General features: G+C 49.1%; 1 protein-coding gene across 10 annotated transcripts in view; it reads right to left on the minus strand.

The window, feature by feature from the left end:
• Positions 1-20,745, minus strand: part of CACNA1G (calcium channel, voltage-dependent, T type, alpha 1G subunit) — a 107,896-nt gene that overhangs the window by 52,187 nt on the left and 34,964 nt on the right. For 8 of the 10 annotated variants that reach the window (XM_014952017.1, XM_014952033.1, XM_014952072.1 and 5 more), the window contains exons 10-18: positions 18,601-18,752; positions 17,502-17,687; positions 16,362-16,476; positions 15,483-15,638; positions 11,074-11,142; positions 8,204-8,297; positions 7,426-7,610; positions 6,838-7,284; positions 1,210-1,310 (exon numbers count right to left, since the gene is read on the minus strand). In XM_014952017.1, the coding sequence (XP_014807503.1) occupies positions 1,210-1,310; positions 6,838-7,284; positions 7,426-7,610; positions 8,204-8,297; positions 11,074-11,142; positions 15,483-15,638; positions 16,362-16,476; positions 17,502-17,687; positions 18,601-18,752 (1,505 nt within the window). The remainder of the gene's footprint in view (positions 1-1,209; positions 1,311-6,837; positions 7,285-7,425; positions 7,611-8,203; positions 8,298-11,073; positions 11,143-15,482; positions 15,639-16,361; positions 16,477-17,501; positions 17,688-18,600; positions 18,753-20,745) is intronic. The other 2 variants (XM_014952049.1, XM_014952057.1) reach the window with 1 other exon arrangement.

The following is a 20,745-nucleotide window of genomic DNA, read 5'->3' on the forward strand; positions in this document are numbered from 1 at the left end:
CAAACATTTTTTGTGTGATGATTTTATTGCCCATCAGGCGAAATCTGCCAAGAGCGAAAAAAAAAAAAAAAAAAAGTAAAAGAGGAGACATAGACTAGCTATTAATGCTCTGCTGGTTGGGGAGAAACGCAGCAGCTTGACGCACGGCAGGGAAATCGAGCGCTCCGTTTGCAAAGCAGATGAGCTACAATCTCCCAATCCTCTCCCTGGCAGAGTCGCACGCTGGAGGCAGATCGGGGTATGAATATAAAAGGATCTGAGCTACAGAACTGGGCTACTGAATTTCAAGCCTCAGTAACATTCATAGGGGACTTTGGGTCACTTGAAGTGGAGCAGCTGCTTCCACAACTCGGACATGTGGCCAGATTTGGATCCGACCCCCTACCTGGTCTGTAGTGCTCAGGTTTAGCTTAAATAAAGGAAGAAATACTCCCAGGAAGCCTGTAAGGGTTGAGCGCACATGGAACAAAGGGACAGAAGCTATTTACTGTGACAGATGGCTGTACACTGACCCAGGATTTATAATACCGTATTACATTTCCCAAAGTCTGTTTCTGAAAATCTCTCTAATCTTTGTATGAATGAACTCGAACACTGTCCAGGACCCACCAGCTCAAACACGGGAAACCCTCAGTGAGCGTGGGTGCACGTCCAGAGGAACATGTAGGAGAGCATGGGGCCCTAATAGCCCCGGTGTGGCTGGGGTTTGGGAAGGGCAGAGCTGGGGTCCTGTGGGCAAGGAGAGGGTGTTTTCTGGGGGTTCTTGGGAGAGGGAGGAAGGAAAGGGGGAAGACAGAGAAGTCCAGACAGGTTTAGGAGGTCAAGAAGTGCCCTTTGCTGTCTTGAAAGTGTGCACTGGGTGCAAATTTCAATTTACCTGCTTAATGCAGCACCTTTCCCCCCCATGCTCCGTTGAATGAAAAACTTGCAGAGCACTGGCATCACTGATGAAGGAAACGATGAACTTGATAAAGCTCTAGCCATGCCCTGGGCTATGGGTCTCTACTGGATGCTCCTATGCCAGGGCCATGCCTGCCCTGGAACAGCTCTGTGTGACCCCTGATGTGGTACTGGAGGTACAGGGGAAGGGCTGGGAGTTTTGTGGACTGACACAGAGACACCCATCTGGGATACACAGGCAGAGCAAGCCATTGGAACGAGGGCAACCCTGCCCAGCACGCAGCCACTGCTCGAGGGCAGGTGCCTTACCTCGAGTGAGGGGCGAAGATGTAGATGGACCAGGAGTCTCTCTCTTTGCAGCAGGTGGGGAGACGTGCCCGTACCCACGCCTTCATGCGGTCCTTTTTGCTCTAGGAGGAAAACATACAGCAGCCCAGGAGGAAAACACAGAGAGAAGTGTTAAAACAATAAACCCCCCAAAATTCCAAGTAAAGGTCTCAGGGCGATTTTTCACTGTTTCTCTAAGTGCTCAGTAAAGCTGAAATAAAACAACCTCTCCAAAAAAGACCCTGCTGGGCAGGGGAAGGAGCTCAGGCAGCCAGGCAAGGGCTGTGCCAGCCCTGCGAGCTCACAGGGCTTGGTCTTCCTTCTTCCTCCGCACAGTAACTGCATCTGGCACATAATTAGCCAAGAGAACAAACACAGAAAATAAAATCCTTTCCCCAGAGGACTGATAACCTGGCTCTGATGAGCCTCAATCCCTCCAGATACTCCTCAGATGCTTGCCTGAATCTTCTAAGATTTTGGGGGTATTTTTGTTGGTTTTCAGTTGCTTGGGTTTTTCTAAAGAATATTCAATGCTTATGTCAGAGGTTACAAAGGGAGCAGAGGGAGGGATTCCTGCTGCTTGCTGGGCCAACCCCTGTGTCTATGCACTATTGGAAAGCTGAAGAAATCATCTAGGGACCTGAGTTTTGGTCCAGGAACACAATGGCGAGCATCTGCCCCTCATTCAGCATGAGCAGATTAGATGGGAGATTATAAAGCCAGAAGGGAACATCGTGGCCAGCCTGACCTTCTGCATGAACACAGGCCATCCGACTCCCGCAAATTAATTCCTACTTGAAACCCCAGTGCATCCTCAGCCAGGCATACTTATGTTTTAGACTGTCTGCAAGGTCATTTAAGGCCAGGAGGGCAGATTGTAAAAGCCTTGGCCAACAGGTCAACTAAAGACATGAAAAAGTGGACACTGAGGGGAAGCCCCATCCTGGCTGCAACAGCCTCTGGATTAGTCTTGTCTCCTTGTCTGTAGGTCTCCAAGGGGAGGTCAGGATCTTTAATCCAATTGGCATTGCAGTGCTGGCATCTTGAGCACCGACAACCAGCAGAAGCCAGAAGAACATCTCACCCACCATGCTGGGGCTTTCCCAGCCCTTTCAAATCGAAGCACCAGAGGCTAAATCCACAGATACCGGTGTGTGCATTGTCACCACAGTGCTTTGCATTTACAGACAAATAAAACCAAATCCTTGCTCTTCAATTACCCTTATTTCTCTGTTACCACCTGGGCTCGGGTGGGCACACACATGGCTGCCCGAGCTCTTTGAAGCTTTCTTCTGGAGATGTTCAGAGCCGTGAGGATGCAGAGGTGTGCAAAGCACAGCCTGGGAATCACCACTTGCACCCCAGGAGCGCCCGGACCCCAGGGCTGAGGCACTTTTATTTATTTCACCCTACAAACAGGGAGGGGGGGATTCGTTTTGAGCCAAACTGTTAGCAACTGGAGGTATTCTGGACTGTAAAAATGGGATTTGTTAGGGTAATTGAGTGGAATGGAGGAAGTGCTTTCTGTTCCTGTACGCACTCAGCCAGGGGTCTCATTAGCGATGGGTAATAGCGAGTGTAGTGTCCGTTTTAATGAAAGCACTTGGTGACAACCTGAACCCTTCACAAAATGAAAACCACCTCGTGAAAATAACAAGAAAAGTTTGAATAACAACAACAACAAAAAAAAGCTAGATCTTTCTACCCCTTTCCTTCTGTGCAAACACAGACCGCGCCACGACACACCAATAGGTTTTGGCCACATCTTGGCTGCTTTCACATCCCTTTTCCAACTCCAGGCAAGGAGTCAGAACTGCTCCCTTCTCTCTAAACTGGATTTAATAGAGCATGCATCCTTGGGGTTGTGTTATCCCTCCGAGCAGCCTAGTTAGTTTAATTATCCATAGATTTAACAAAGGTAAATAAATGGATAAAAATCGGGTGTCTGCTCAAAGTTGCGGTGACAACAGCGATTGCTACCCCAGCCTCTGGACATGGAGTAATAGCTGTGACTCGGTCCAGTTCATTTTGTGAGCTGGAAGGTTTCCAGAAGTATCTATTATTCAAAGCAGTTCTGGTATTTATCATGGGGATTTGTAGTGAATGGTAATGCGTCAGCAGCACAGAATGCTTCTTTATATTCCTTTTGTCCAATTTTAATGCCAAAGATATTTTGGGGTTTGGCTAATTGTTGCAGCTTGCAGTTCATGGGCTAAATCAGATAACAAAGGCAAAAAGTGATCTTCCATCATGTCTCTCTATTCAGCCTGTTAAGAGTAAGGGCGAGCACCGGGGCTCGGCTCGGCCAGGGCTGCAGCCCGGCTGCTCTGAAACCTAAAGTCACAGGAATTACTCCAGATTTCCACCAGTGGAAGAGTGTAGTTCACTTAATTTGAGCCAAATGTAAGATATTTGTGAAATAAAACCCGAGCATTTCCAGCCTAAGTCCCATCAAATGCTTTCTCCGTGAGGTCCAGACGCGCATCAACTGCTTACAATCAGCCTGATTGCAGCTTAAGCCTGCATTATGTTCAAAGCGATATATCAATTATGTGGTTTAAATCATATCTATTTGTTCATACAACACACCTGGGCAGGATGAATAAAGATGCAGGGTGGGGGGATGAAGGGGGAAGAAGAAAACTCCACTTTAATTCAGTCGCCAGTGACTTAAACAAAATCTGCCTGGGTACGACCACCCAAACTGACCCCGCTGGGACAGGAGCAGGGGCCAGGACATGGTGTGATGCTGGTGCTGCCTTCACTCCCATCCCACAGCAAGGAGAGCTGCTGAGAAATAGCTGCTTTTTCAGGACTTTCAGATATTAATGTAGCTCTGAGGGCAGGATGAAAGGCAGTTGGCATTAAAAAGATGACTGATGCACTCCTCAGAGTAAGGGAGAGGCTTAGATTTATAAAATATTTATTAAAAGGATGGGGGGGAAAACTGAAAAATGCTCTATGAGCGGCAATGGACCTCCAGGCAAGCTGGAAGCTGCACAGAGGCGCTTGGGACCTGGTTATTTCATTTAAATATGCAGCGGGGGCAGGCTGAGAGGGATTGGGGAGCGGCTGGACTGCACGCCACAGAAGAGAAGTGCAATAGGCAACGGGGAAAGGAGTTGCAATTGCAATGAGGATTTTGTCCCTTGAGAGGAGGAGAGACGTTTGGTTGCAGATTCAATATTTCCCTCACTTTCTGTTCGGAGCACTCAGCAATTTGGGTCGAAAAGCCTCCAAAATCCAGCAGATGTGAACAACAAAGACCTCGCAGCACGTCCCTGATCTCGGTCACAGCCACATGAGCCCAACCAGGCAGCAGATCGCTCTCCCGGTGAAGTTCCTCCTTGTCCGCATTCGTGCGACGAAGAACAGATTTCAGTCCCCTGATTTCATACTTCTGGGGAGAAGAGCTACCAGGGGCCTGATTCTGGCCCCTCGGAGGGATGTAAGTTCAGAATAAACTCATTGAAGGCAGCGGAGCAGCACTAATACAATGGGAGCCTGGGAGATCCAAACGAAGCCTTTGCACTTCCTTTCATTTCTGCGCAGAGGCAATCAAAACCAGCCAGCAAGGAGAGATGTGAAGCTTTGTTGCAGAAGGGCATATTTAGGAATACTTTGATCTCAGTAACAGTTGAGTTCTTTTCTTCTTTTGTTGGCGGGGGAGTTTTGAATTTTATTTTTTCCATTTAAAAAATAATTACTTTTTTCTCTGACTTTGTCAAGGCTAATTTAGGGGCAAAGCGTTCCCCCGAACGTCAGGAGGGAACCACAAAGGGAAGCTCCGCAACCTGGGGGCTCATTTCACTAATCTAAGCAACATTTTCCAATCCATCTGGTCTAGTCATTTGCAGCGAAGACGTATTTCTGAGCACGGGGAAAGGCACCAGCCAGCTGTGGATGTCCCAGTTGTGTCTGGGGCACAACTGATTTACCCTATTTAGCCTATTCTTTCCCCAGGCATTTGCCTCTGACCACTCCATGGGAGAGGATTGAGGCACCTTTGGTCTAACCCTACGTGGCCAGACCTCAACACACAGAAGATGACTTTTGGTTCATGCTAAAAGCAGATACTGCAATAAAGATTAAAAACATGCATCTTATTCATGGGACTGTGGGGCTGGCTGGAAGCGGAGAGGAGGGACATGTCCCATCACACAATGTCCAGCACAAAAGGAACCACTGGCTTCTGATCTTGTGGGGGGAAAGGAAGGGACCTGCGAGATGCTCGGACCAGGTGAGCTGGAAAAAGCAGCAGATGTTGAAGCAGGGAAAAAAAAAAATCCCTATCTACCAATAAAGAACATGGTTGCTTGATCACTTTTAATAGAGCTTTTCCCAAAAATAATTACTGCTCCTTTTCTTAAAAATTCAATTTATTTTATGGAGGTTTAAAAACAGGTTAAGACATTCAGTAAAAATCCCAGGCTGAGGATCTATGCTGGAGATGTAATGGGATAATGGCTTTTTAAAAAAGCGATTCACAGCTGAGTGGCTCCATTCTGCCAGCTCTAACTCTCTTTCTCCTCCTCTTCCTTCTCTGGAGTCACCGCTGCCTCTCACATCCCTTCACATGCTCCAAAGTCCACTTTCATTCAACAAACTCAGTGAAATACAGTAAAATCACATCCACAAGCTGCAGCTTTCATGTTCCCAGTACCGATCTGGTTACCATCATGTGGCTCTACCCAAAACCCATCCACTTCACCAACAGAAATCCCCCCCCGGGGATGACACATCAGACCATCAGATTTTTAAGCCCAAGACCAAAGTAAAGTGAAACAAAGATGTAACCTGAACAGAAAACACCCCCCACCCCCCCAAAACTGTCCTGGGAACATCCCGATGGGACAGTCCCCGCAGTGTCCTGCCACCAGCTCAAACTCTCTGCCAGCCATGAAAAAAATCTTGGAAAAGCAACCAAATTCCTTTTATTCCCTTAAGATACGAAACAACCCCATGGAAAAAAAGCCAGGGACCCTCATCCTTTCCCTGCGCTTGCAGCCCTTTTAGCTAATATTTTCTACGTGGCGCTTTTCAGGCCTATGAAAGAGATGCTTATTGGGCTAATGCTTCTTCATATGGAAATTAATGCAAAGCCTTTGAAATTACCACTGCTGTAACAGGACTAATGCTGCCATGGGAATGGGGGCCCAAACCCTGCCCTTTCCTTGCCTGTTGATGTCAACAGAAATTGTCTGCTGCTGTATGCAGGGGCAAAAAGCTGAATAATGGTTGGAGAGCAAAGAAAGTTACGGGTATTTTTTTTTTTTATAAGAGAAAATAAACCCAGAAAAGCTTATATTTCCAAGATATAGCCTTTGTTCTGCATCTTTTAATAGAACCTGAGGAGTTTTGCCCTGATCTCTCCAGCATGAGCTTCTCTGAAATAGTTAATATGATGCCAACCCCATTTCTGGTGGCATCCACAGCCCAGGCACCTTCTGGTGCTCTTCTGGGTGACTCTCAGTCTGGTCGGGTGGTGACAGTGACGCTAGTCCCTGCAATAGGCCATTGCTTCTCACCCGCTCTTGCTGTCCTGAGACAGGCACAAGCATCGCTTTGACAAGAGAAAAAGCCCCAAATGAGTGCTTAGCATTTCCTTACCATGTTGCCTTCATCATCGCAGTCATCACAGTCCTGTCGGGGGTCATCCAGGTGGAGCTGGTGCAGAAGCAGACCTGGAGAGGTCTTCCCGTTGCAGTCCTGGTGCTCAGAGGTGGAGGTCCGGCTGCTGTTCATGCTGCTGGTCCGGTACAGGGAAGGCACCTGCAGAGTATCCTGGAGGTCGAAGGAGCCTTTTGTTTCCAGCGACTCCATGCGATGAGGCAAAGAGCCGTTGAAGCTGCCGGCCCGGCTGGAGTGCTCCTCATCCGAGCTCTCCCCTTCCTCCGAGCTCTCCTTCCCCTCTCCGGAGAGGAGGGACCTGCGCTCGCTGCTCTGGCCCCGACGCTTGAGGCTGGGGGCCCGGCCGATGCTGTTCCAGCTGGATCGACGGCTGTTCCAGCTGCTGCCGGCGCTCCAGGGGCTGTGCGGGGAGCTGCGGGTGCTGGGCTGCGGGAAGGACAAGGAGAACATCAGCCCCGTGCCACCTGCCCCACGCTGGGCTGCTGTTGGGGCGGATGGATGGACAGACAGTCCTGTAAGCCCAATGGACACTCGCTGAGCATCCACGGGAAGAGGTGATGTGAGTACCGGGGACTTGAGCTCGTAGGCGGCGGGGTCCATGGAGACACCACTGGCCCGGCGGGACTCGTAGCCCTGTGCTGCATCTCCAAACATGGCGCTCTTGGGCATGGGCATCGGCGTGGCAGCGGTGTGTATGATAAGTGGTGGGGTCAGGCTCTTCTTCAGCTCCGGGTGGTCGCTCAGGGCCATCACTGGAAGGCACAAGTGGGTTTTTGGTGTCACACCTCGAGGGGCACATCTACAACCTGCTCCCAGGCAGGCAAAGCACCTGCTCAGGGACGGCTTCCCTCCAACCATCAGGAGGATGGGGGCCAACAAGCCCTTCTGGAGAGCTAAGAGCTCATCTTTCAGCCTGGCAGGGGAGCAGGGGGATGTAAATTAGGAATGGGATCGGGTGCCAATGGGAGGGGAGCGCAGATGGAGACTGTCATCAGCTGCCCTCAACCCTCCAACCAACACCAACCAGCTCCAGCCCTGGGAACCTCCTTCTCCATGCTGGGCTCTCTCCATCCCCCTTCCCTATGGCTCCTCCACTTGTGCCCCTGCAGAGACACCCCAAAATCCCAGACCTCAGGCTCAGTGGGTAGATTACAGCCCAAATACCATCACCTCTGTCTATATCCCAGCATCTCACCCCATGCTGCAAGCCTGCTGCAATGTCAAGCATGCCACAGCCTGGACTACCTCATTCTCTCTAGGAGGGCTTTTTCCTTTGGGACACATTGTTTTCACAGCAAAGTGAGGTTTCTGCAGAAGGGCCTGTCCTCCTGGGGTTGTTACTCACAGGCTGGATTCGACAAGTTTTTCTTAAGTCCTCCCTCCTCTTCCAGGCTGCGGGGGAAGAGATCCCCTTCGGAATCAGACTTGGAAGCATCACCCTGGAGCAAAACAGAGGGCTTCAGCAAGAAGGGCAACGGGCCGCGGTGCACGGACACCCCTCTGAAAAAACGGATTCCCATCTCCAACACCACACCTACGGATCCACTGAATTTCGTAGCACGATGCAACATCACCTCTCACAAAATGACGCATGCACATATTTATACCACAGACTAATTAACCTCCTACCAGGAAGACAGACTGCTTCTGGCTCCAAACACGGTCCCAGAAAGGGATAAGGAAAAAAAACCACAACAAACCATTGCTTAATTTTTGCTGCTGGAATTGCATACTGGGCAGATATTAGGGAAGGACTGATATCTGATGAGCAATTTGGGGACAAAAATTGGACCTACTAATCTCTCTTAAACTTAAAACTCTCTGTGTGTGGTTCTTTCTAATGATGCTTCGCTGAAGCAATCCTGGGTTCAGAAGGAGCACGAGGGACTCTGACTTTCCAACGCAGTTAATGGGCACGTATCAATGGATGACCCATCAGCGCAGAAGAGTATCCAGGTGGCAGAACCTGATAGCGACTGCCCTGGATGGCTGTTCCCCTCCCACCTGTGACTCACAACAGAAGAAGTTTTGGGGATTTAAATTCCACTGTATCATTTAGAACTCAAGGGGTTGAGCGAGAGCTACCCGCTTTGACGTGGGCCCATCCTCAGGAGGAGAGAGAAGAGGTTTACCATTGCTCGCAGCGTGGTGCCCAGGTTCTAGCTCAGTCTTGTGGCACGGAGCTGATTAGGGATGTCCCTGTACACCCCACTGATTCTGTCCATTGGCACTGCAGAAAGGCACTTAGGGTGTGGTATAGTCGGGATACACCCGACAGGCAGTGGTGCCCGCCAGAATGATGCCCATCCAAAAGGAGAGGACTCACGGCTGAAACCACTCTGGCAACGGGCACCAAGCCCCGTCACGATGTACGTCAGGAGGGAGGAGAGGTGGGAAGGGAGGGAGGATGCTGGGATGAAAGAAGCCAAGCAGATCCTCACTTCAGCTGGGAGAGACCAGGAGCCCCAGAAAACCCCCACCAAGGCTAAGCTGCATCCCCGGGAGCCCTGGCCAGCACTGCAGAGGTTTGGTGCTTGGGTACCTGTTGTTTGTAAAAACCCAGAGGGGCCCCAACATGGGACAGGAGGACGAGATGGCATCTGACACATGGCCAGTGCCCTGTGCCCTTCGTTAAGCAAAACCCCAGAGGGATGAGCCCTAATACTCCCCTCGTAGGGTCACTGAACAGTTAAGGGCTTTTCTTCCAGGCAGACTGGACGCTCTCAGACACACGTTTTTAAGGCAAAAGAGCGTGTGACGTGAAGCGTTGGCTCAAAACTTTCCCTCCTGAGGATCCAGGACTTCTGTGCTATTCAGGGAAGCTCATCCTGTAGGATGCAAACTGAGAAGGTCAGGGATGCACCTTACAAGGGGGAGCAGTAAAGTCGGGCTGGCCTGAACTTCACTGGAGGCAATTCCATGTCTCCGTATGAACAGAGACTCCAGCTGGCTCCAGGTAGGCTCCCCATGGAGGCTCTGGGCTCAGCCCATTGGTGGGCCTGCCAAGAATTACTCATTCTCCCTAATGGGTTATTAAAGAGAAATAAATAATGGGAAGAATTTTGTGTGATTTGTATTCCTGGAGTGCTCTTTAACAGCCCGAAGGAAAGTTTTAGGGTGCACAATGAGATGTGTGCCAAGATGGAAAACCAGAGCTATGTGGGGACTTCCCACCCCCCTCCCCAGCACCAAACCCCACGTCTGGAGGGCAGGAAGCATCCCCTCTGGAACACCACGTGCCAGACTCAGTGCGGTGCAGACAAGCATCCCGCAGCCGGGGCGGCTGCCCGTTACCTGTTCTTGCACTCCCAGTTTGCCTTTCTGGATAGAAAAGGGGTTATGAGAGAAGAGGGAGTTAAAATCCTTTTGGGAAACGAGGGTATGTCAAGAAGGACTGGACTGTGCAATGGCTAAACCAGCCTGTGCTGGAGGGGACCGACACACTGGGATATGATGGGAAAGGGCTTTTGTGCTGAAGGAGAAACCAGACTTCTTGGAAAGGACAGAAAGGGTGAAGAGAAAGACGAGGTTGGCAAGAAGAGTAAGGTTTGGAGTGTGCTGCGCTTCAGAGGTCCACAGCATCCTCAGACTTGAATGGGACCATCTCACATCCTGACCCGTGCTGTAACGTGGCATCTCACCGGTGGTCCCAGCATCCCAGCCAGCCTTTCTGGGACACGCCATGGCACAGCCGCCACCATCCTACCCTGTCCTGCCGAGCACAGGGCTCCTCCAACATGTGTCCACAAACAGGCTTGATTCCAGGTCCCTTCGCTCCCAGGCACCCTCCTCTGTCCATGTGATGGAGGGAGCATGTGGCAGACATGCCCCAGCAGCCACCATCACTGTCCACATCCCCAGGGAGGTCCCCAGGATGTGACTGTGATGCGGAGGGGCTGTAACAGCCCTGCAGGAAGCCTTTCCCAGGACAGGCATCGGCGAGAGCCAGGGCTGGAGCCACCCTGAAGCACTCACCTTAATTTACCTGGGCTGCCCCAGAGAAGGAAGGGACTTAAAATCAAGGCTGACTTGACAATGAGGACGACAGAAAAGAAAGGAAGGAGAAAAAAAAAAAAAGAAGAAACAAACCCCCCAAACATCCAAACAACCCCCAAAAGAATGACAGCTACTACGATGAGAACAGCACCACGGTGTGTGACCAGGCACCACGAGAGAGACAACCACGGCGGGTGGTGGGACGTGCTGGGTACGTACCCCCGACGAGTCGACAGGCAGCTGAATACAGCTTAACTGCCCACTCGCGTCTTCTCGCTTGGAGATCTCCTGAAGGAGAAACGGGGTGGGGGGGAGGAAAGGGAAGGGGGAGGAAGGGGAAGGAGGGGTTCAATTTTCACAGTTTCAACAGCAGGACTGAATGGGGAATCAAAAAAAAAGACAGGAGAAAAGGCAGGGAAGGAGAGGGGAGAGGAGAAGGGAAGCGTGCAGCCACCCCAGAGAGGGGCACTGACTCCGCTCGGCACAGGGAGGGGGGGAAGATCTCTGATGGAGCCAAGCCCTTCGAAGGGACCAGCCTTACCTTTAAATTAAGTGTTTCAAACAGAGCTTGCTTCAGCTCCTAAGTGATAATTGTGCTAATGAAACACCAGCTAATTATTGAAAACATGATTTTTTTTCTTTTTTTTTTTGCAGCTGCATAATAGGATCTTTATTTATTATGCCTTCATTAAGCAGCAATGGAAGCTTTTAATGAATGTTTGATTAACACAATATCAGTCCTCTTACAGCCAGGTGAAACATCGAATTTAAGGAAAGCCACCAGAATCTGCCATGAGTTCAGATCCCTCCTCGCCCCCATCAGTGGAGACACCCGTGTAAACCAGGGGTGTCCCCAAAGGTAGGAGGGCTCTGTGGGCAGGGGGGGCACAGCCCCATCCTGGGGGGAGGCTTTGCCACACCAGCAGCCCCAGGATCTCTTCACAGCACCAGGAGCCAGTCTTTCGCTACCCACTTGGCATGCACATGTCATTTTTGACCTCTGAGTTCTGACTGCTGTGTTTCCCCTTCCTCAGGGGTGGCTTTTCCAACGCTCCTTGGCACATTTTGGCAGCCTGGTCATGCCCTGTCCCCTCCTGTGGGGCTGGGGGAGGTTACACCCTGCGGCAGGAGGGCACAGGTTGTCCCACCAGCTTAATATCTTGCCTACAGTACAACTGATCTTTCCTCCAGTTGCTACGTGGGATGCAAAACTCATCCCACTTCAGGCTAGGACAAGGAGTTTAAGAACGACTGATCCAAGGATCTGGATGGGTCAATGATGTCTTGCTAGTGATGTAATGGACACTTAATTTAAAGTCCTTGGTTGTAAACGGAGAGAGACATGGAAAAGTCATCGCAAGAGAAAAACATGGAAACATTTGTCCTTCACAAGGAAAATCCCACTGAAACCAATAGGAACGTGAAAGGTGAGGGATGCAAGAGTAACACCATCCAAAATCCCCACTGTGGGAGAATGGACCGTTCCCTCCAGTTGAAGCCCAGAAGTCAAAGTTCGTATTTCTCTGAGGATGTTACATCCAGAGAGCAGAGGAAAGCTCCTCATCCTCCTCCTGCAGAGGAAAGGATGGAGGTGCTGTAGGTACCAGGTACAGAGAGGGACACAAAGGAGGAGATGAAACAAACCCACAAGCAAGGATGGCTGAGGACAAAGAGCCACGAAACCAGGAGGATTACCAATGGAAGAATACGCTTTGGAGATAATATTATCAGGAATTCCCTCGGGAGAGGAGCTTTATGTTTGACAAAGAGGAGTCACTGCTTGCTTCAGAGAGAAGTCCCCAGGGCAGGGATCCGCGAGGTCAGGCAGCAATTTCAAATTAGCAGCTCGATCAAACGGAGTCCCCTGCTCACCTTCCCCGCACCACCACCAGGCTCCAGTTAAATCAGAGAACGTGCAGTCAAAAATAACCATGTTGCATAAAGTCCTGCATATGCTTCTTGCAAGAGAGAAGCAGGTTACCAAATAAAAAGAAAGGAGTGGAAAAAAAAAAAAACAACCACAACCTCAATCCTGCAAAATATATTGCTCCGTATTTAAAGTTTGGAACAGGTCCTTTTTGTTTCTCAACTGCTTATATACATCTGCTGCCTAGCAACTGGGGCTGCAAAGCCATGCACTAAAATTAACGAGGTGCTTGCAGATTGAGGAAAGGCACTCAAGGACCAGGGAGATAAAGGCAGCAGTCCTGGGATTGTGTTTCAGCCCAGAAATCTGAAGGAGAATGGAAAAAAAAAAAAAAAAACCAAACCAAAAACCCAACCCAACTGAGAAGAAGGGTCAAGTGCAATCACAGGAGGGGGACGCGGGGGTTTGGTTACAGCGAGAGATGATCTCTCTATTAATTCTGCTTAGGAGAGGATCCTTTGTGTGCTGGCTAGCAAAAACCAGAACAAGATCTGTTTGCAAAGCTGAATAAACATAAACCAGCAGGGCCAGACCTGGCTCCCGACCTCCAGCAGACATTAATTCGCTCCCCTTCTGCTGCAGAAAACTTGGGTTCAGCCGAGGGATCTCTTGATCCCATTGCAATTTACTGGAGGAGCACGGAGAAATCAGAATAACAAGGATGTGGAAAGAAGATTATTGTTAAACTGCCATCATCAAAGCCTGAGGTATAAAACAGCACTGTAATCAGGGTCACAAATTATAGAAATCTGGTGTGAGTCTATTGGAATTGCTGTGGTTGGGAAGAGTTGGCCAGAGAGGGTTTGATCTTTGGAGACTGCGCTGGATCCCAGTCCCTGCACTTGCCTCTCGATACCGGCACGAGCATCACTGGATTCAGGTTATCTCAGCACTTCCCTGAATCAGAATTTACTCCCTGATTTACACTTAAAGCACATTTGCAGCTTAAATGTAAACCCTAGAGCTGGCTTGGACCAGCCTGGTGCTGCCCTGGTGGAGCAGAAGCAGGGGCAGGCGATGGGGCAGCCCTGCTGCAAAAAAAACAGCTGAAAGCAAATTTGATGGGATGCTGCAGGCGGTTCCCCCGAACTCCAGGGAAGATGCACCCTCAAGGACATGGTTCTTGGAACAAAATTGCAGCGTGTGAAGCCAGGGCATGAATTTACAGGGCGTTAGGCCATGGGACCAGCTGGCTGCAAAGCGAGCGGGGGATAAAGTGCTGCCCAGGGAGCCAGGCAGGCGGCAGCCGGGAGCGGGGAACATGCCGGTGGGTGAGCACGGGGATGCTCTAGCATGAAAAACCAGGCTGAGGCAAGGAGCAGAGGTGTCAGCCTCCCTGGAGGAGCAGGGGTGGGAAAAGGGGCTGCTGCATCCAGAGGCTGCGTCCTTTCCTCTAAGCAGCGGGTGCAGCGGGTGATCTCCCGCCTCGGCGACCTTCAGAGGATCGATGTGCCAGGCTGAACAGACAAAGGGTCGGTTTCGAAGCCGCCGTCAGGAGCAGACAAGGAGCTTTTTACCTCTTCTCACTCGGGCAAGAGAACATTGTGCTACGCGGGAGAACCTGGCAGTGACCTTCCCTTCGGCTGAATGGTGTTGGGGGGGGATTTACAGACAGAAACAGCCACAACAATAACAATTAAAAAAAGAAGAGCACCCACATGGAGAGAGACGATACAAAAACCTAAAAGGTATTTCTTCCTGCTATCTCCTGGTATGAGACCATTAATTTAACTCTCAACTGTGCTCCCAAAATAATAGTAAAAATAAACCAGGTCTGTGCATAGCTATTCATAGGGTGGTAGGATATTATGATACACAAGCAACAAAACTTAAATAATAATTAGTCACCCCAGAACACTTACAAAAATCAGAGCTAGCACGTAAAAGCACAGCCTATACAAGCAGATCCCAGTGAGCAGCTCTAGATGGTATTTACCTCTCCAACCCCCTGGGCAGGGTGTAAAGGTCCCCTCCCTTACTGATGTTCTTGGACAATGGGACAACTTGGGCAGAGAGTGGGTGGGCACCGCAGGTCCCCCACTCTGGGGACTAGGTGACGCGCTCACTCGCTCCAAGTTGGACGGTTGGGAGGGTAGTAGGGATGAAAAAAAGGTTCAGTTTAAACCTAAGTGCCCCCCTGCCTTTCCATGAAAGCCTCCAGCAATCTGGGATGTCTCACGGAGGTTCCCAGCCTGAGGAAGCAGCTGGCAGAGACCAGAAATCACATCCTTTAACATGTGCAAAGCAGTTGAGGGCTGGAAACTGGAAGAGCTCCATGAACGCGCACCATCAAAAAAGATAATCGTGTCACTAATCTCTTACCAGCCTGTGTAAGTTTTCAGGAGGGGCTTTTAATCTGGCTGACAAAACACGGCGAGAACCATTTCAAAGACACTGTCACAGCAGCGATCCCATCCGCAGTGCCTGACTCACCGCTCAATTCCCACTCCTGCATTAATGCTAACAATGCTTTTCATTTAAGCCCTTTGCTTAAAGGGCTTGCTGTATGAAATTGCACCCCGGCTAAGAAAAAGAAGAAATTAAAATAAATAAATATAGAAAGAAGATCTAATATTTCCCTCCACTTTTTCCATCTACCACTCTTGTAAAAATATAGCTGTCCATCTCAGAAATCAAATTCCAGGATCTGGAAGCCCTGTAACTTTAGAAGAAAGCAAAGGCACGAGCGTGAGGACATTACCTCTGTCTGGAAACCCTCTACTAGGATGGCCACCAGCAGGTTAAAGAGAACATAATTCCCAAACGTCATGAGAGCGATGAAGTAGAGAGCAGCCCAGGAGGAGGTCGATGCCATGCCGTTGTAAAGGACCTTGTTCCAGTCTTCCTGGGTCAAAATCTGCAGAGAAAGGGTATCAGGATATTGGTGGTAGTGGAGGATTCTGTGCTGCTGTCCCTGAGCCTGGCTGGGTATCTGTGCTCTGGATGGGCCAGACAAGCACCCCACTTTTTGGGTATCCACCGTAGCTATAACCACAAGGGGATAAATCTGGCCCAAGCCACCTCCTGAGCCAGAGAAGGGACAGGATCAAAGTGATGGTGACTCCCACACTACCAGTAAGGATCCTGCCCAAACTGTCCTGCTCCCACCCACACCAAGGGACACGTTCAGCCGAAAGGGAGTGCAGCGTCGCATGGGCTGGACCTCTCCATTTGTGGGCCAGAACAACTAAAAGTCCTTCACAGATCCCACGGTTACAGAGCTCAGAGCTGCAAGAACAAAAACTGCACATATCATTTATGGCCTTCAACCAGATTCTGTTCTTTGTCAAAATATCGCTGCAAATGGTCCCAATTTCCTCTTTCTATCTCCACCCTCTGCACTTACTTTCACCCACCCAGCAAATGCAAAAGCCTCCTGCCTCAGCAGCTCCTCCTCGTTAGCTTTCTCCTTTATTCTTGAAAACAGTTTGAAACCTCCTGTCTTCCCTCACTTGTGGTTTTGGGTCCTGTCCTTTCCAAGGCAAGGAGCTTCACTAATTTTTGTCAGATGTTTCAGAAAACAACCCCAGCCCTTGCAGCCCCAAAACAAACGTGGGTTGTGGTGTTTTCCGTTTTGTACCTGGAAAACAGTGACGATGGCCCAGAGCAAGGAGTCAAAGTTCTTCCTGTCGGGCAGCGTGTCGCCATCTCGCTCCGAAGCGAATTTACAGCCAAAGAGATGCATCCCCAGGATGCTGCAGCGGGAGGGAAAGCAGGGGCTCAACAAGACAACCCCAGCACAAACCAGTAATCATACCGCAGGGCTGACTGTCTCCTGATTTCACCTAAGCAATTCTTTTTATTTTTTTTTTTTTTTTTTAAAAAGATGAATCATTTGTTCACTGAAAAATACGCCTCGAGATCACGCAAACCAGTTGTGAATTTGGGTCAAATCTTTCAAAGAGTTCCAACCAGAAAAGTATGCCTGCTCCTTCTTTTTCTTCTGCTTTGTTTTTCTTAAGTCAAAACATTGTGTTTCAACATTTTCTAAACAAAATGTTTTGACTTTCTGTTTTGCAATGACACATTTTCAGCAAAATATGCTTAAATTGAATTAGGAAGACAAAAAGGGTTTCTGTGAAATGCCTGAATGAGACATATCAGGGGACCCAAAACAGCTTTTTCAATGTTGACAAGAAAACAGAACACCTTTCATTTTAGATTGATACTAAGAGAATAATCTCTTTTCCCCTACTTTGGGCCAGTAACCTGAATAATCAAATTATTTACAGTTCTGCTGAGCACCACAGCTGCAAATAGTGGTTTTGAAGTGAAATGTCTTACTGGGAGAAGGGGAAGAGACTGGACTATTTCTAACAGTTCCACTTCTCAGAAGAAGGGGCTGTGTGAGAGCACAAGCACCACCATGGCTGACTTTATTTTAGGATCATCGCCCTCTCCTTGGCAGTATTTTTAGCACCAGGCTCTCTGCTAATCGGTAAGTAATGGGACAGCTGTCTTGGGGTGATGTCAAGGAATCATCCAGCTGAAAGATTTTCCTTGTAAATCATCCTGCAAAGACAGATGTCTCGTTTGGCCAGAGTTAAGAGAATTTAGTCAGGGCAGCAAGCCATCGCCAGTGCTGGCCAGAGATACTGTTTCTGGGACTGTTCAGCTCAGCCATGCCCTGGTGTGGACCCTTACATCTCCTCACCTCACCATGGGATCCCATCAAAAAAACCCCAGAGCAACCTCAGGACTGGGAATGGGAAGCGCTCACCTAAAGATGAAGATGAAGAGCATCAGCAACATGCAGAAGGTGGCCACGTTGTCCATAGTCTTCATGAGGACTACGAGCTGGCGCTGGAGGGCTGGCATGAAGCGGACCAGCTTCAAAACTCGCATGAGCCGAAAGGTCCGCAGGACCGAGAGCCCCCCACCTTGCTGGCCCACTATCTCCCATACGCTGAGGGAGAAAAAAAAAGGTCATTGCAGGACAAGAAGACAAAGCCTAACACAAAGGCACAGAGGAGAAGCAGCAAAGGGAGGATGATATTTTGTCCAGCCTGGAAAAGAAAAGGCTCCGGGGACACCTTATAGCCCCTTCCAGTACCTAAAGGAAAGATGGGGAGGAAGGGACTCTTTATCAGGGAGTGCAGCAATAGGACGAGGTATAATGGTTTTAAACTGAAAGAGGGTAAATTTAGATTAGATATTAGGAAGAAATTATTTACGCTGGGGGTGGTGAGACACTGTCCCAGGTTGCCCAGAGAAGCTGTGGCTGCCCCATCCCTGGAGGGGTTCAAGGCCAGGTTGGATGGGGCTTTGAGCAACCTGGTCTGGTGGGAGGTGTCCCTGCCCAGGGCAGGGGGGTGGGACTAGATGATCTTTAAGGGCCCTTCCAACTTCAACCATTCTGTGATTCTATGAAATTCAGAGAGAAGAGGGATGGAAGCGGGCAGAGATGCACTGCCAATGCCCCTGGTGAGCTGGACTCCATCCAGGCTTGCAGAGAGCAGAGCCCCACTAGAGTGTTAAAAACATGCCTGCAAATCAGTGGCTGCAGCTGCAAGGGCAATTACAGCCTTTGCACATGTCAAAGAAGCAGGCAGCTACTTAATTGGGTACTGGTTGTACCATTTGGATCCTAGACTTTCCCAGGACACTGGGACTGATAGCTTTCTGCTTGGGCTTCTGTCTAAAATGATCATAAAATAACCCCAAGATATGTATTAGCAATTGTGTCTAAGTGCATTAATTTACAGCAGAGAAGTATAAACTGTCATAGGAAGGTATTTATGCCCACTCTCCATTACTTTCTGTTTAATTAAACAGCTAAATGAGAGGAAACATGCATAAAGCAAGCTCTAGGTTTGTACCTAATCACCACGATGATCCCATCAAAGATGTTGTATGGATTCTTAATGTAGCCGAAAGGACCATAAACGAGGACTTTCAACAGCATCTCCAGGGCAAAGAGGCTTGTGAAGACTATGTTGCTGATCTCCAGGGCATTAGTAAGCTCCTCCGGCTGGGGAAAGAAAAGGAGAAAAGGGACAGAGTAAGGAACACCGCTCCGTATCCAAAATTACTGGATACCTGAAAATACAACGAGCCCCAGTATCGCAAGCGTAGGAATGCTGATGGTAATGGTAGAGCGAGAAAACGGCAAGAGCCCACTTACAGCCCAGGAGGGAGAAGAAAAATACTATCAGAGCATTTAAGGTTTATACACCCGTTGTAAATTGAGCAGGTAAATCCAGACATGGACTTCACGTTAATCACAGCTTTAGTACGACCACAGGAGGTTTTAGCGGCGCGTACCGAGCCGTAATGCTTTCACATCCTCCAAACCAATTCTCCTTACGCAGAAGGGAAAGTCATACCATTTTCTCAGCTAAATATCCTTTTAGGGCCTGTCTTTTTATTTAGTATCTCATCAAAAGATTTAAGCTAAAATTTTCAAATGCAGAGATTTGAGGTGCTGAAACTGGAACGGCTCAAAAACCCCTCATTATCAGGAAGCACCAAATACTGCAACCGAAGAGGGGCCCAATCCTGGCACTCCAGACTAGCAATCTAAAAATAGAGGTATGAAAAAAACTCAACAAACAGAGTTCCAGTAATCTTAGACCTAAATTAATACCTTTCATGTTTTTCTAGCATATTTCACAGAGGGTTCCCAACAATGCCTGCAGACACCCAGCGCTGCGCTTTCCCCGGCGGGTGGGCGGGCATTATTGGAAAACATATGGCAGAAGACAAAAACCGGTGGTGTCGTCTGTTTAGGATCAGTCAGTGGCAAAGACAGGAGCAGAATCTGCACTACTAGATCCCTTCTCCCCATTTAACCCAAACACACGGCCACAACTGTGTGCTTCTACTTAAAGGCTTCATTAAAATCAGGAGGCGATGTCCTGCTGGCAGATGGCCACGGGGACGTGACAGCAACACGGAGATGCCCCACTGGGTGGTGGGCTGGCACAGCTCACTAAACACCTTACACACACCAGGTACTGGATTCATCTTAGGGATAGTTTGGCACTTAACTTGGATACTTTTCTAAATCCCCACGTGTAACCACCAGCGGCTTTAGATACCTGAACACCGTGATGGGTTACAGCCAGATGTGCAGGTTGACAGCAGCTACACCACAAGGAGAAGCCAACGTGTAATGTGTGCTGTTGGTTGCTTCCACCACTTATACAAAGCACCTTCATGGCTCATCAAAAACTTCCTACAACAGACCAGGAGCTGCCACATCATGGAACGTGCTACAACACAAGCTGTAGGGTCTGACATGAGGTGATCCAACCCCAACCCCATGGGAGCCAGGAGAGGGGACAGCCCAGGGGTAGTCACTGGTAGTCACATCAAGTCAATGCTTGATCAACTGTGTTTCAGAGCCCCAAGAAACTGCAGCAACTTGAGACTCCACAGATATATTCTGGCAAATAAACAGATAAATCCAGGCAGGCATTCAGCTCTCCCAGAGTTGAAGTCTCCGGGCACGGCTGGCCAAGCTCTTTCAGCTCAGGTTTCTCCAACCCAGCGCAAAGGTAGATGGGGATCCAAATTGGTCTGATGTTATCTCAGCCTGGTAGTGTAATCCCTGGGGACTTATGCTGATACCGGTAGGAGCTTGTGATGACAAAGCAATGGCCCCAAGATAGCAAAGGGGAAACAGCAGCATCGACATGAAAACGTGATAAAAAAGCTAAAAAAGGAGGTATTGAGCGCTTCCAATATCTCAAACATCCTTGCTGAGGAACAGATCCCTGGGCTAGAGTTTGCCAAACACAGCCCAAATCACCTCCTCACTGATCTAAAGCTAAAATACAAATGCTCCAGCTCCCGATATTAAAGGCAGCCCTGGTTTAAAATCATATACCTATGGGAACACTCAGAGACAGAGTAATAAATAGGCCGAGAACTTATATGTCAAGCTGCACCTCAGGACAATTTCAAATAACTAAAAGTCTACGTTAGTCACCAAAAAAAAAAAAAAAAAAAAAACAAACCAA

Source organism: Calidris pugnax, unplaced genomic scaffold (assembly GCF_001431845.1).
Source record: "Calidris pugnax isolate Ruff unplaced genomic scaffold, ASM143184v1 scaffold9, whole genome shotgun sequence".
In the NCBI taxonomy this organism is placed as follows: domain Eukaryota; kingdom Metazoa; phylum Chordata; class Aves; order Charadriiformes; family Scolopacidae; genus Calidris; species Calidris pugnax.